Source organism: Nylanderia fulva, unplaced genomic scaffold (assembly GCF_048542155.1).
Source record: "Nylanderia fulva isolate GAGA-0341 unplaced genomic scaffold, ASM4854215v1 Scaffold64, whole genome shotgun sequence".
NCBI lineage: Eukaryota > Metazoa > Arthropoda > Insecta > Hymenoptera > Formicidae > Nylanderia > Nylanderia fulva.
This window is the reverse complement of record NW_028190742.1, coordinates 94,715-106,649: the sequence shown is the minus strand read 5'-3', so window position 1 is coordinate 106,649 and position 11,935 is coordinate 94,715. Positions and strand designations below refer to the sequence as shown.

The window sequence follows — 11,935 nt, the reverse complement described above, 5'->3', positions numbered from 1 at the left end:
GATAAAGTTTTGCGTGAAGCTGGACAAGACGCCGCTGGAAACTTTTGAAATGCTCAAGAAAGTTTTCGGGGACGATTGCCTTTCCAAATCGCAGTCAAACAGATGGCACAAGATGTTTAGAGAAGGTCGGAAGGAGGTCGCCGACGAGGCCCGCGCAGGACGCCCGTCAACATCGCGAACGGACGACAATGTGACTCGTGTGCGCCAATTATTGAATTCAGACCGTCGAATGAATGTTCGCTTAATGTCGGAATTATTGAACTTGCCGAAAACGATTGTTCACGAGATTGTATCGGAAGACTTGGCCATGCGGAAGATTTGCGCAAAACTTGTGCCCAGAGTGTTGACCGATGCGCAAAAGCAACACCGAGTGGAAGTTTGTGAAGAACTCAAGCAACTCTGTGCAGATAATCCCAATTTCCTGAACAACGTTATCACTGGGGATGAGTCATGGGTCTTTCAGTACGATCCGGAGTCAAAGAGGCAGAGTGCGGAATGGCACACGACGTACAAGCTACTTCGACGGCCTCCCTGAACAGCATCCCAGTCAAGGAGTTCCAGAAATCTTATGACGCATGGAAATCGCGTTGGCAAAAATGTATTGACGCAGAAGGGTCATACTTCGAACAATTTTAAGTTGTTTTACCTATGCGTTCAATAAATTCTTTTTTAAAAAAATGCGACGCATTACTTTCCGGACAAACCCTGTATAGCTTTCTCTTTCTATTCCTATATCGTATCCTATATTGCAGCCGCTTACATGAGATTGTCGAAAAATAAATATTTTACAATATATTTTAGTTTATGTAAAATTATGTCAAATTTAAGTAATGAAATATCTTGTACCTAACTTAACCTATTCACTTTTTGGCCATCTTACAATCACTCTTACAACTTTTTATAACAAAAATTGCAAAGAATCAATTTATATAAAAAAATTTTAGTAGTTTCATGTAAAAACATAATGACCTTGAAAAACGCCTTACAAAAAAGTTAAGTAGCGTCATCTTCTGTCAAATAAAAAAAACTTGTTCGAAACATCTTGTTGGACAATCAAAAATGAAAAACTTTCCGAGGATGATCGATTAAAATAGGACATCCTATATATCATAATATCTAAATAATATATAAGTGATACTTTACCAGCAGCTACAAGTCTAGGTGCTGTCGCACGAGGTGAAGAAGTAGTGAATGCACCAGCGAGCTTAATAGAAGATGATGAGCGAAGAGGAACTAATTGGCTTACAGTAGATACCCCCGAGGGATACCCCGGTTTATTAACTTGACTGTTAGTTGTACCGGCTGGATTAGACGGCTTATTTACAGATCCAATTTTCGTTTTGCATGTCTAAAAAAGAAGACTCGTTTTATATCGTGATGTAAGCTTAATTTTTAGGAACTTTGTCTTTATTAATTGCTTACTGCAATTGTTGTGGCAGATTTGTTGTCCCAAGAAGAAGTCGTGATGACATTGAGCTTTGATTTGGAAAGCATTTGCAATATATCTACTTCAGGATCTTTAATAAGTACAGATATCAACGAGTGAGCGTGTTTCGTCGCATCAGATGAGCCCCTAAAAAATTAATGTAGTGATCTAGAGACTTAAAGATAAAAAAATTTGTAATTTTTAAAAATAAGTTTCTTTATTATATGAGTTTCTAATGCTTTCTATTCGTATAATTGTAAAGCAAGTACTAAGTGCAGTTTTTCTAGCGTTTAATATTGATTTATTAATCTTATTAATTATTAAAATTAATTTAGACCATAACAAAGTGCAATTATCACTATATTCGAATATTAAAAAAAAAATTATGTAAAAAATATAAAAAATTTATTATATAAACGTTCTTAAGAAGCACTAATTTATTTAAATATTATTAAAAAAATTAAACAATTTGCTATAAAACTCGCACAAGAGTACTAAAAAAAAAAAAAAGAAAAAAAAAGAAAGGATTAAAAAAACCAAAAGAACTTAAAATCCCTGGTTTTCCCACTTTTTCCAGGGAGTAAACATCCTGATAATGTTAAATACTCACTTTATCGTGATGATTCTTTCTCCTTGGCATTTACTTTGCTTCTCCACTTCTATGTGCGCACCCGTGGCAGTACGAATGGCATTTATGTTACTACCACCTCTGCCTATTACTCGACTAATAGCGTTCGGCGGAACTGATACTTTTTTCGATCGGAAAGGCGAATTCATATACCTGTTCGAATCGTCCGATTGCCCTCTGCAAAATTTAAAATTCAATATTCTTTAATACGCATGTCTTAAAGAACACGTGTCTATTTGTAAAAATAAAGATTTTCAGGGTGTATAATTTTATTAATCTTATAAATGCTGATTTACCAGGCACTTTTGTTTAAAATTACAAGTAAAATTAAAGTATTTAAAACAATTTTAAACTAAGTTTATTTTTGTTATACATAATTTTTTAATATAAATAAAATATTTTAATATTAGGACCTTGAATAAGTTCTCGCTGTTTTTTTTGTTAAAAAAAAACATTTATTTAAAATATAAGGCTTACAATAACTTTACTCAAAGTATTGTCCATCATTAGAGACCACTTTCTCCCATCTTTCTGGCAGTAATTGAATCCCCCGTCGAAAAAACGATTCATCTTTTGACGCAATCCATGAATTCGACCCATTTTTCGATTTCTTCGAAAGAATGGAAGCGCTGCTCGCTCAAACCATGCGCCATCGACCGAAACAAGTAATAATCCGAGGGGGCTATGTCCGGTGAATACAGCGGGTGAGGTAGAACTTCCCATTGAAGCGTTTCCAGGTAAGTTTTGACTGGTTTTGCCACATGTGGCCGAGCATTGTCATGTAACAAAATCACTTTGTCGTGTCTCTGCCCGTATAGTGGCCGCTTTTCTTTTAGAGCTCGACTCAAACGCATCATCTGAAGTCGATAGCGAGCTCCCGTGATAGTTTCATTAGGTTTAAGCAGCTCATAATAAATTACGTCCCTGCTGATCCCACCAAATGCAGAGTAGAATCTTGGAACCGTGGATATTTGGTTTTGGGAACGATGTTGATGCGTGACCGGGCGTACCCCACGATTTTTTACGCTTTGGATTGTCGTAGTAAATCCACTTTTCATCTCCAGTGATGATACGGTGCAGAAAACCTTTTCTTTTATGCCGTTGAAGCAGCAATTCACACATGAGAAAACGTCGTTCAACGTCTCTCGGCTTCAACTCATACGGCACCCAATGTCCTTGCTTTTGGATCATTCCTAACGCTTTTAAACGTTTTGAAACTGTTGACGCATCTACTTGCAATGTTTTCCCGAGCTCTACTAGCGTCTGACATGGATCTTGATCAAGCAATGCCTCCAATTCTTCGTCTTCAAACTTTGTCGGTGCTCCAGAACGTTCTTTATCTTCAAGGTCAAAGTCATTATTTTTAAAGCGCCTAAACCAGTCTCTGCATGTCGTATTCGACAGAGCATTGTCACCATATGTTTCAACAAGAATTCTGTGTGCTTCAGCTGCAGATTTCTTTTGAATAAAGCAGTGCAATAAAATTCCCCGCAAAAACACTTTATTTGGCACAAAAGTAGACATTTTCGCAATAGGTAATTAAACACGTGGTTGACACTGTGGTAAACTGTATCTACTAGAATTTGAGGTTACATATAGTACTACTTAGCTGATGCGTTTCCGTACGAAATTCCATGCACAGAGTGCCGCTACGCCATCTTTTAAGAAACAGCGAGAACTTATTCAAGGACCTAATATGATAATATAATATTCTATTTTATAATGAAATATATATTTTTTTTAATATACTTTATATAAATTTAATAAATTTTATATTCTTTAAAGGTATTTGAAAATAAAATCAAAGGAGTGATTTTTTTAAAAATTCCCCGAGTTCGAAATAAATTCCATGAGTATTCCAGGATTTTTCAAGGTAGAAAAAAATTCCTTGAGAATCCCAAGTTTTTTCCGGTATGTATACTAATATATACTAAAATCAGGGTACACCCTGATTTAAATTACATTTTTAAAAATTTATATACTAACGAATAATATATACTAAAATCAGGGTACACCCTGATTTTAGTATATATTATTCGTTAGTATATAAATTTTTAAAAATGTAATTTAAGGCTCCTGGCTCCTCTCATCGCGGCGATTGTTAGATTGTGACGGTTTTTAATTAACTCCCGAGGGAAGAGAATAATTTTTGAGCTATTTTAAAAGTGTGCCAAAACCATTGGAAATAGTGCTTCATCGATTTTTTTATTTCAAAATGACATCAAGGAATTTTTAGCGTATGTTTTCTCGCCTCCAACGTCACAATTCCAACGTGATCGGTGAAGAGCCAGGAGCTTTAAAAAAAACTAAAATCAGGGTGTACCCTCACGTTGGAATTGTGACGTCGGAGGCGAGAAAACATACGCTAAAAATTCCTTGATGTCATTTTGAAATAAAAAAATATCGATGAAGCACTATTTCCAATGGTTTCGGCACACTTTTAAAATAGCTCGAAAATTATTCTCTTCCCTCAAGAGTTAATTAAAAACCGTCACAATCTAACAATCGCCGCGATGAGGAGCCAGGAGCCTTAAATTATCTTTTTAAAAAAATGCTTACTTTCGTACAACCTCTTTCCATCCATCCTCACGTTTGCCACTCTGCTTTGGACTAGTGTTATTTATCTTAGTCAATGTGTTTAGGGTGTCGCCATCGTATTGATTGTTGTAAGACTTCTTCCCTTTGCCAGAAACATAAGTTTCATTACCGGTCGCTTCAAAGTCCTCCCTATCGGCAGGATGCCTAGACGATTCGAAAACTAACTGACCCTTTAGTTTTCGATCGGAGCTGATGATGGTGGAAGTTCTTGTCGCGACCGAAGTTGTCGATGCAGACACCGCGCTGGTAATATTGGTCATAATTCGTCTATAAAAATCATTATTCGTATAAGTAACAAAGGATGTTAAAAAAAGGATCCTGTACAATCATTATAAAAACTGGATTTCGGTGGAATTGACTGGTTTTTTCCCATATATATATATTATATTTCAGTTGTAAATCAATAACTATTATTTAGTTTTAAATTAGTTGATTTTACAGAGATTAAATTTTATATAGAATTAATGCAAGATTGATAAATTTATATAAAAATAGAATCTATATAAAGAATTTATATAAAAATTTTAGATGAAATTGAATCCCGAGAAAATCGGTTTTCTCATGTTTATGCTCTGCTGAACAAAATATGTGTAATAGACTCAAAGCTAAATAATAAATAATAAAAAATAATCAGTAATTGTTTATTATTTAGCTTTAAGCCTATTACATTATTTGTTCAGCAGATCATAAGCTAAATAATGAACAGTTATATGCTATACTCGGTTAAATAACTAGCAGAGCTTTTCGTGTTTAACTAGTTAGTCAAACACGAAAAGCTCTGTCAGTTATTTAACCGAGTGTAGCTTAATAATTGTTAGTCAAACACGAAAAGCTCTGTGAGTTATTTAACCGAGTGTAGCTTAATAACTGTTCATTATTTAGCTTTGAAGCTAAATATGCATAATGCATTTCTTCTTCAGCAGATCATAAGTTACAATATATGAAAAAACCAACCTTCCATCAAAATTCCATTAATTTCCATAAAAATGATGCGGGATCTTTTCAACATTGCTCAGAGATTCTTCAGATTATAAAAAAGTATAAATAAAAAAAATTAAAATAAAATAAAAAGAACCAGAAGAGAAGGATCTTATACTTACTTTTCCGAAGTGTTACTTTGGGATTTAGTTGACGTCGCTGTATTTTGCGACAAATTGTTACTCTGCGCGAGAAGCGTCTTCGGTGAACGCTGCGGAGACGTATTCTTGTCGTTGTTATTCGGACTATTGTTCTTCTTCTTCTTTTTATCCTTCTTCTTCTCCCTTGCCTTCACGTCGTTGCTGCTACAACTGCCCTGACTGTTCGCGTCTATTCCGCTGTCGCCTTCCTCCCTGTCGGGATCCTCGGGGCTTCTGTTCATAGGCGAGGGCACGCTCTCCATCCTCTCATCGCCGCCCTCGTGCTCGCTGTCGTCCGCCCGGTCGCATTCCTCGTCGCCCGATTTCTTCCCGTTGTCCTCCTTGTCCTCGAAAGCCGTCTCGTTCTTCTTGTACTCCTCGTGGAGCTTGCGCTTCTCCTCCTTCTTCTCCAGCTTCTTCTTCTTCTTTCTCTCCCGTCGTCGCGCGGCGGCCGCCTTCTTCGATTCCTCCCTCGTCTTTTCCATGTCGAGCTCTTCCAGCAGAATCGTCGCATTCTTGTTCGCCTTCGCGGCCTGGGTCTCCTTGGCCGCTCTTATCACCTTCACGCACTCCTGACATTTCTCTAAGAGCTCCTTGTCGCTGACAGTCGCGATGTACCTCGTCATCTCCTGATCGCTCGGGAACTGTGTCACGTGATTCACCATCCACTTTACTACTTTAATGTGACCCTTCCGAAAAGCAGCCATCAAGCAGGAAACCTAATTGTGTCGCAGAAGATTTTTGTCCGATTAGGAAGGGAAAAGAAATATTATTTACGAGATTATCTTCTGACTCATCATACCTTGCGGTTATCCTGCGAGTCGATATCTGCATTCGCATGATACAATAAATCCACGACACTGAGATGTCCGCCGTTTGCAGCCAACCATAATGGACTGTTTCCCTTTTTATTTTTTACCTCGACTTGAGTCCCTCTAAAAAACCAAGTTGACATTATCGGTGATACAGTCTGATGACAGTTTTATAATTCCCGGATGGTGATCTTGTTACATGAAATAAGTGTATGGGAAAGAGATTACCTCGTCAATAAGAGCTCTACGAAACGGCAGTGACCTTTATCAGCGGCGATAGTTAAAGCAGTATCGCGAGAAGATGGGACAGGAGTTGCGTTAACATCTGCGCCTTTGCTAAGCAACACCCGACCGACTTCAACGTATCCACCGCTAGCAGCCTCCATGAGTGGTGTTAGACCAGTCTTTGTAAAGGAGAAAAAATTATAGAATGCATTAAAAATGACGCATTTAAAGTGTTCCATTTTAAAGTATTCATTCAAGGGGGGCATAAAATAAGTGATAAAGATTTGACCTTAGGTAATCGTTTGAAGGTCTTCAATTTCTTAAATGGAATTACACATATAGGGTGTTTCATTTTAAAGGATCCACTCAAGGGAAACAAAGATAGTGGTAAAGATTTGACCTTGAGTAGAGAGAGAGTCCAGGGTATATATTCAAATCTTAGAAATAAATTCCCCGAGGATTCCATGATTTTCCAGGTACTTTTGTTCAAAAATCCAGATAAAATTAAAGTATTTTAAATAATATTTAGAATATAATTTTAAAATAAGTTTATATGTTATACATAATTTTTTAACATTTTCCTGAGTTCAAATCAAATTCCATGATAATTCCAGGATTTTTCAAGGTAGAACAAAATTCTCTGATAATTTCAGGTTTTTCCAGGGAATATACACCCTGTTATTCTATATTAATATTCTATATTAATATTCTATATTTTATTCTATATTTTTTTCTATATTCTTATTCTATATTTTATTTATATTTATATTTTTAATTTTGTCCAGACACTTGTCCCACTTGATGTTTCGTTATACATGTATTTCAATATATTACGTTGGATATGTTACCTTGGCTCGATGCTCGACGTTAGCTTTTCTATCAAGAAGAAGACTAACCACTTCGTGTCTGCCTTGGAAGCATGCAAGGGTCAACGCGGTATTACGGTTCGTCTCGATCTGGGCATTTATATCACTGCCCATGTCCAATAGTAATTTAACTGCCGCTGTAGCACAAATTCAAGATGTTACACATAATAAGGAATTGTTTTTTTGCACGCAAAAATTGAAGTTATCGCTTGGACAATTTCTCTATATCCTTAATAGCACACCACATCCGAAAGACATTCAGAGGATATCAAGAGATTATCCGGAGAACATTCAAACATCCTCAAGATGTTCTTTGATCGTCTTCGATATGTGTGCTGTTAGGGATAGCTTTAGCTGAACTAACTGCACTAATTTATTTAAAAAAAATTATATTATAATATAATTTTTATAATATAATATAATTTATATTATATTATAAAAATATTTATTTTTGAACTAAAATTATATTTAGTTTAAAAAAAAGAAACTCTGAACTAGTGCAACCAGTTCAACTATAAAGAACAAACTTATTATTTTCTTACCAGTATGTCCATTCATGGCAGCTAGCATAAGTGGGGATATGCCCAGTTTCGAGCCGGTGCGAGAATTAATTTCGGCACCGTGGCTAAGTAGAAGTTTTATGATATTCACATAACCGCCAGATGCTGCGAGACTCAAGGGAGTGTAATCGGAAACGTTGCGATGTTCCTTATTCGCGCCGCGATTAAGCAGCAGTTCGACTACCTCGTATCTGCCTCCGCTACACGCGAGAGACAACGGCGTGTCCTTGGTACGTTCAGATTGCGCTTCAATATCGGCTCCATGATTCAGAAGAATATCGACCACTTTCTGATGGCCGGCAGTTGCGGCCAAGATCAGTGGAGTAAATCCCTTCTTATCTCTATGTTCTGCAATAAAATTCCATGTAGTACTTCGTCAGCTTTTAGGTGGGGTATTTTTTTATATATTAAAAATTGTTTAGATAAAGGAAATTGAGAGAATTGTTTATAGAAATGTTATCTTAAACTTCAAGTGAATCGTATCCTCAATTATTTGTCGTACATGACTCTACACAATTTTATGGAAATTGGTGGAATTGGCTAGTTTTTTCATATATTGTAGCTTGTGTCCTGCTGAACACAAGATGTGATATTTCGAAGCTAAATAATGGGACTAAACCAGAGTTATGGAGCTAAACCAGCTGATCTTACCAAGATTCAATATTATATAGGATTAGTGCAGATTTTCTGAATCTACATAAAATCCTAGATAAAGTTGAATTGAATCCCAATAAAATCAGCAGGTTTTCTCACAAATTCTAGCTTATAATCTGCTAAACAAAAAATGTAATAGGTTAAAAACTAAATAATAAACAGTTACTGATTTATAATCGGTCAAACATGAAAAGCTCCATAACTGTTCACTACTTAGCTTTAAGGCTATTACATCTTTTGTTTAGCAGATCTTAAGTTACAACACATAAAAAAGAAAAAAGAACAGCCAAATCCAATTTCCATAAAAATTGTGTAAGATTCTACGTACCTCTTCTTCAAATATTTATAATAATCAAGTTGTTGAACCAATATGCATCGATATTTTGCATACCTATATCTGCACCGCGACTCAGGAGAAGTTCTACGAGATCTTCGTGTCCTCCAGCACAAGCTAAAGTCAACGCTGTGTCGTGATTGCTGTCAGTTTCCGAATCAACATCCATACATGAAAATGGAGTAGGTGGAACTTGGTTGGTCGTGTAGCCTCCAACTGCTGGAATAGAATTATATTGTATATTGATCAATTATTTGCATCATTGTTTGGTTTTATAGTAATTATAAATCAAATTAATAAAATTAATAAAATTTTATTAATTAAATAAAATGAATTAAAAAATTACACAATACAGGATGCCTACTCAAATTTTGTAAAACATATTCTTCGACTTTCCAGGTTTTTAAATTCCCTGAATCCCAATCAAATTCTATGATAATTCCCTGATTCTTCAAGATTGAATAAAATTCTCCGAGTATATCTATACACCCTGTATGAGAATTCTTCAAGGAAAAAATGCCTGATTTTTTTCGGATTTTCAAAGTTTAGACACCCTGTGAAAATCCTATATGATTTCTCACCTGCAACTGGATCCAGTTGATAGTTTTGCGCCGGAAAATTCGAAGTTTGTTGAGCACTGGCAGTGCTTTGTTGTTGCTGGCAAGATTGCTGCTGCGAGAGGAGGGGATATCTGGTCTTCTTGCTCTTCCCCGTTATCGGGGCGGTGTACACTTGCTTCTTATCGACGGTTCCGATGTTCGAAGAAGTCGTGGTGGCAGGTGCCTGGGTCTGCGTGGCGACTTGAACTTGATTAGCGCTACAAGTCGTGGATTGCGTATAACTACTCGACTGGTGAGGTGGTATACTGTCTATTATTCCCGTTGCTCCGCTCACAGCTGGTAATGTTTGCGTAGGAAATGCTGAAAATGGAGAAATCGTTGCAAAATCACCGGAACAAAACCCAGACAGCCCAGGATAATCCGAGACATTTTTAGCATGTTTTAAGATATTATCAATATACATTTTACAAAAATTTTATATCCATATATGATTATTTTTGTTATGCAAAACAAGTTACATGCAATCTAAAATTGTTTTATCTTCAAATTTTTTAAATTTTGATAACTATCTTGAGCATATGTATTTTTTGAAGAAACTACAAAAATACGAAAAACTACTGATTATAATAATAATTCTTCAATAATGCATTATAAAAGAATTATTGTTATATTAGTTTTTTTTTCATATTTTTATACTTTTGTGTAGCCAAACCTTTTTCCGATATAAAAATCAGTATAGACATCCTTTTCATATCCTATACAAGTCCTGGAATATCAAACAATTTTGAGGATAATTCAAAGATAAAAAATGAGCAATCATTTGCTCTTCCTTAGGATGTCTGAAGGAGGTCTTAGGATTAAAATAGGATATCCTGAGGATATTTGTTATATCCATATTGGACATCCTTTGGATCTCCAGAGGACATCCATGTGCTGTCTGGAAGGGAGATTACTTGATTCCTGGACCAACTCACTTATCTGAGAGGATTGAAGTAACAATTGGGGTTGGAAGGTGTCGCCGCTAACATGCGACATACACTCACGAAAGTGCATGCTACCCTGACGAAAACCTTCCTCGAAGGCTTTTAAACGATGTTTCAGCACTGGATTTTGTAAGGATTGCGTACTCGTTAGTTGTAAACCCGCTGATATGTCTGCCTCTATCTGGACACCGGCGCTAGTGACTTGTAGCGACGGTAACGTAGGTAGGGAGGAGACCGATGGTACTGATAGCACAGGACCAGTGAAATATTCCTGAGACGCGTGAGGACTTCCGCTTTGCTGAACTATTTGAGTCTGCAAGTGCTGCTGCTGCTGTTGTTGCTGTTCTTTGCTGCTCGACATGTCCAATCTCTTAAGATCAAGCTTTTCTTGATTGTCCTCCAGTGCTACAGAGAGAAAACAAATTATTTTTTAACAATTTTATATTATATGTTATTTCAAGTTAAAAATATTATAATTAATAATATAAAATAATATAGAAAATAATAAAATAAAATAATATATAATAAATAACATATAATAAATAATTATAACAATATAAAATATAATGTAATTTCAAGTTAAAAATAAAATTATGCCAGTTGGGTCGTTAAAAATTATTTGATTTATTAGAAATAAAAAATATATATTTACTGTCAACTGCATCGTCGAAATTGATGGAGCGAAAAATTTCAAATGCTTCATCAATAGGAATATCGGTACCATCTTCCAGTTTGAACACCCTTTCATTAGTGGAGAAAGTTTTAGATTTTTGTGCTCCGGTAAAAAATGCACAAGTATCCCTGTACTTTCGTAGCATTTCAGGATCCGTTGGTTCGGGAAGAATTTCTTGAGCCGATTGCTGTATAAAATATATATATATATATATATATATATATATATATATATACAGGGTGTCCGGTAACTAACGGACCAATGATTAAGGGCGGATTCTCTGGCCGATTTGGAGACGATTTTTCCTTAGCAAAAATTGTTGAGAAGTCAATAATTTTCGAGTTATAAGCGATTGAAAAAAATGGGTTTTTTGAAAATTAAACGTTTTGGAGTTAAAAGTCTAACATAATTACATTCTTCAATTAATTTCAGGTAGAGTTTACTATAATAAAATTTTAATTTGAGGCTTAGTTATAAAGATACATAATGACAAATATT

The 11,935-nt window shown here is 35.6% G+C and overlaps 1 protein-coding gene across 7 annotated transcripts in view; it reads right to left on the bottom strand.

Moving 5' to 3' along the window:
* The window catches only part of mask (multiple ankyrin repeats single KH domain), a 47,304-nt gene that overhangs the window by 11,862 nt on the left and 23,507 nt on the right, over nucleotides 1-11,935 (bottom strand). For 4 of the 7 annotated variants that reach the window (XM_085488152.1, XM_085488155.1, XM_029310657.2 and 1 more), the window contains exons 12-24: nucleotides 11,417-11,624; nucleotides 10,756-11,169; nucleotides 9,803-10,141; nucleotides 9,279-9,440; nucleotides 8,216-8,581; nucleotides 7,656-7,810; nucleotides 6,811-6,986; nucleotides 6,573-6,705; nucleotides 5,753-6,489; nucleotides 4,614-4,919; nucleotides 2,037-2,231; nucleotides 1,423-1,573; nucleotides 1,144-1,348 (exon numbers count right to left, since the gene is read on the bottom strand). In XM_085488152.1, the coding sequence (XP_085344278.1) occupies nucleotides 1,144-1,348; nucleotides 1,423-1,573; nucleotides 2,037-2,231; nucleotides 4,614-4,919; nucleotides 5,753-6,489; nucleotides 6,573-6,705; nucleotides 6,811-6,986; nucleotides 7,656-7,810; nucleotides 8,216-8,581; nucleotides 9,279-9,440; nucleotides 9,803-10,141; nucleotides 10,756-11,169; nucleotides 11,417-11,624 (3,547 nt within the window). The remainder of the gene's footprint in view (nucleotides 1-1,143; nucleotides 1,349-1,422; nucleotides 1,574-2,036; nucleotides 2,232-4,613; nucleotides 4,920-5,752; nucleotides 6,490-6,572; nucleotides 6,706-6,810; nucleotides 6,987-7,655; nucleotides 7,811-8,215; nucleotides 8,582-9,278; nucleotides 9,441-9,802; nucleotides 10,142-10,755; nucleotides 11,170-11,416; nucleotides 11,625-11,935) is intronic. The other 3 variants (XM_085488153.1, XM_085488154.1, XM_085488156.1) reach the window with 2 other exon arrangements.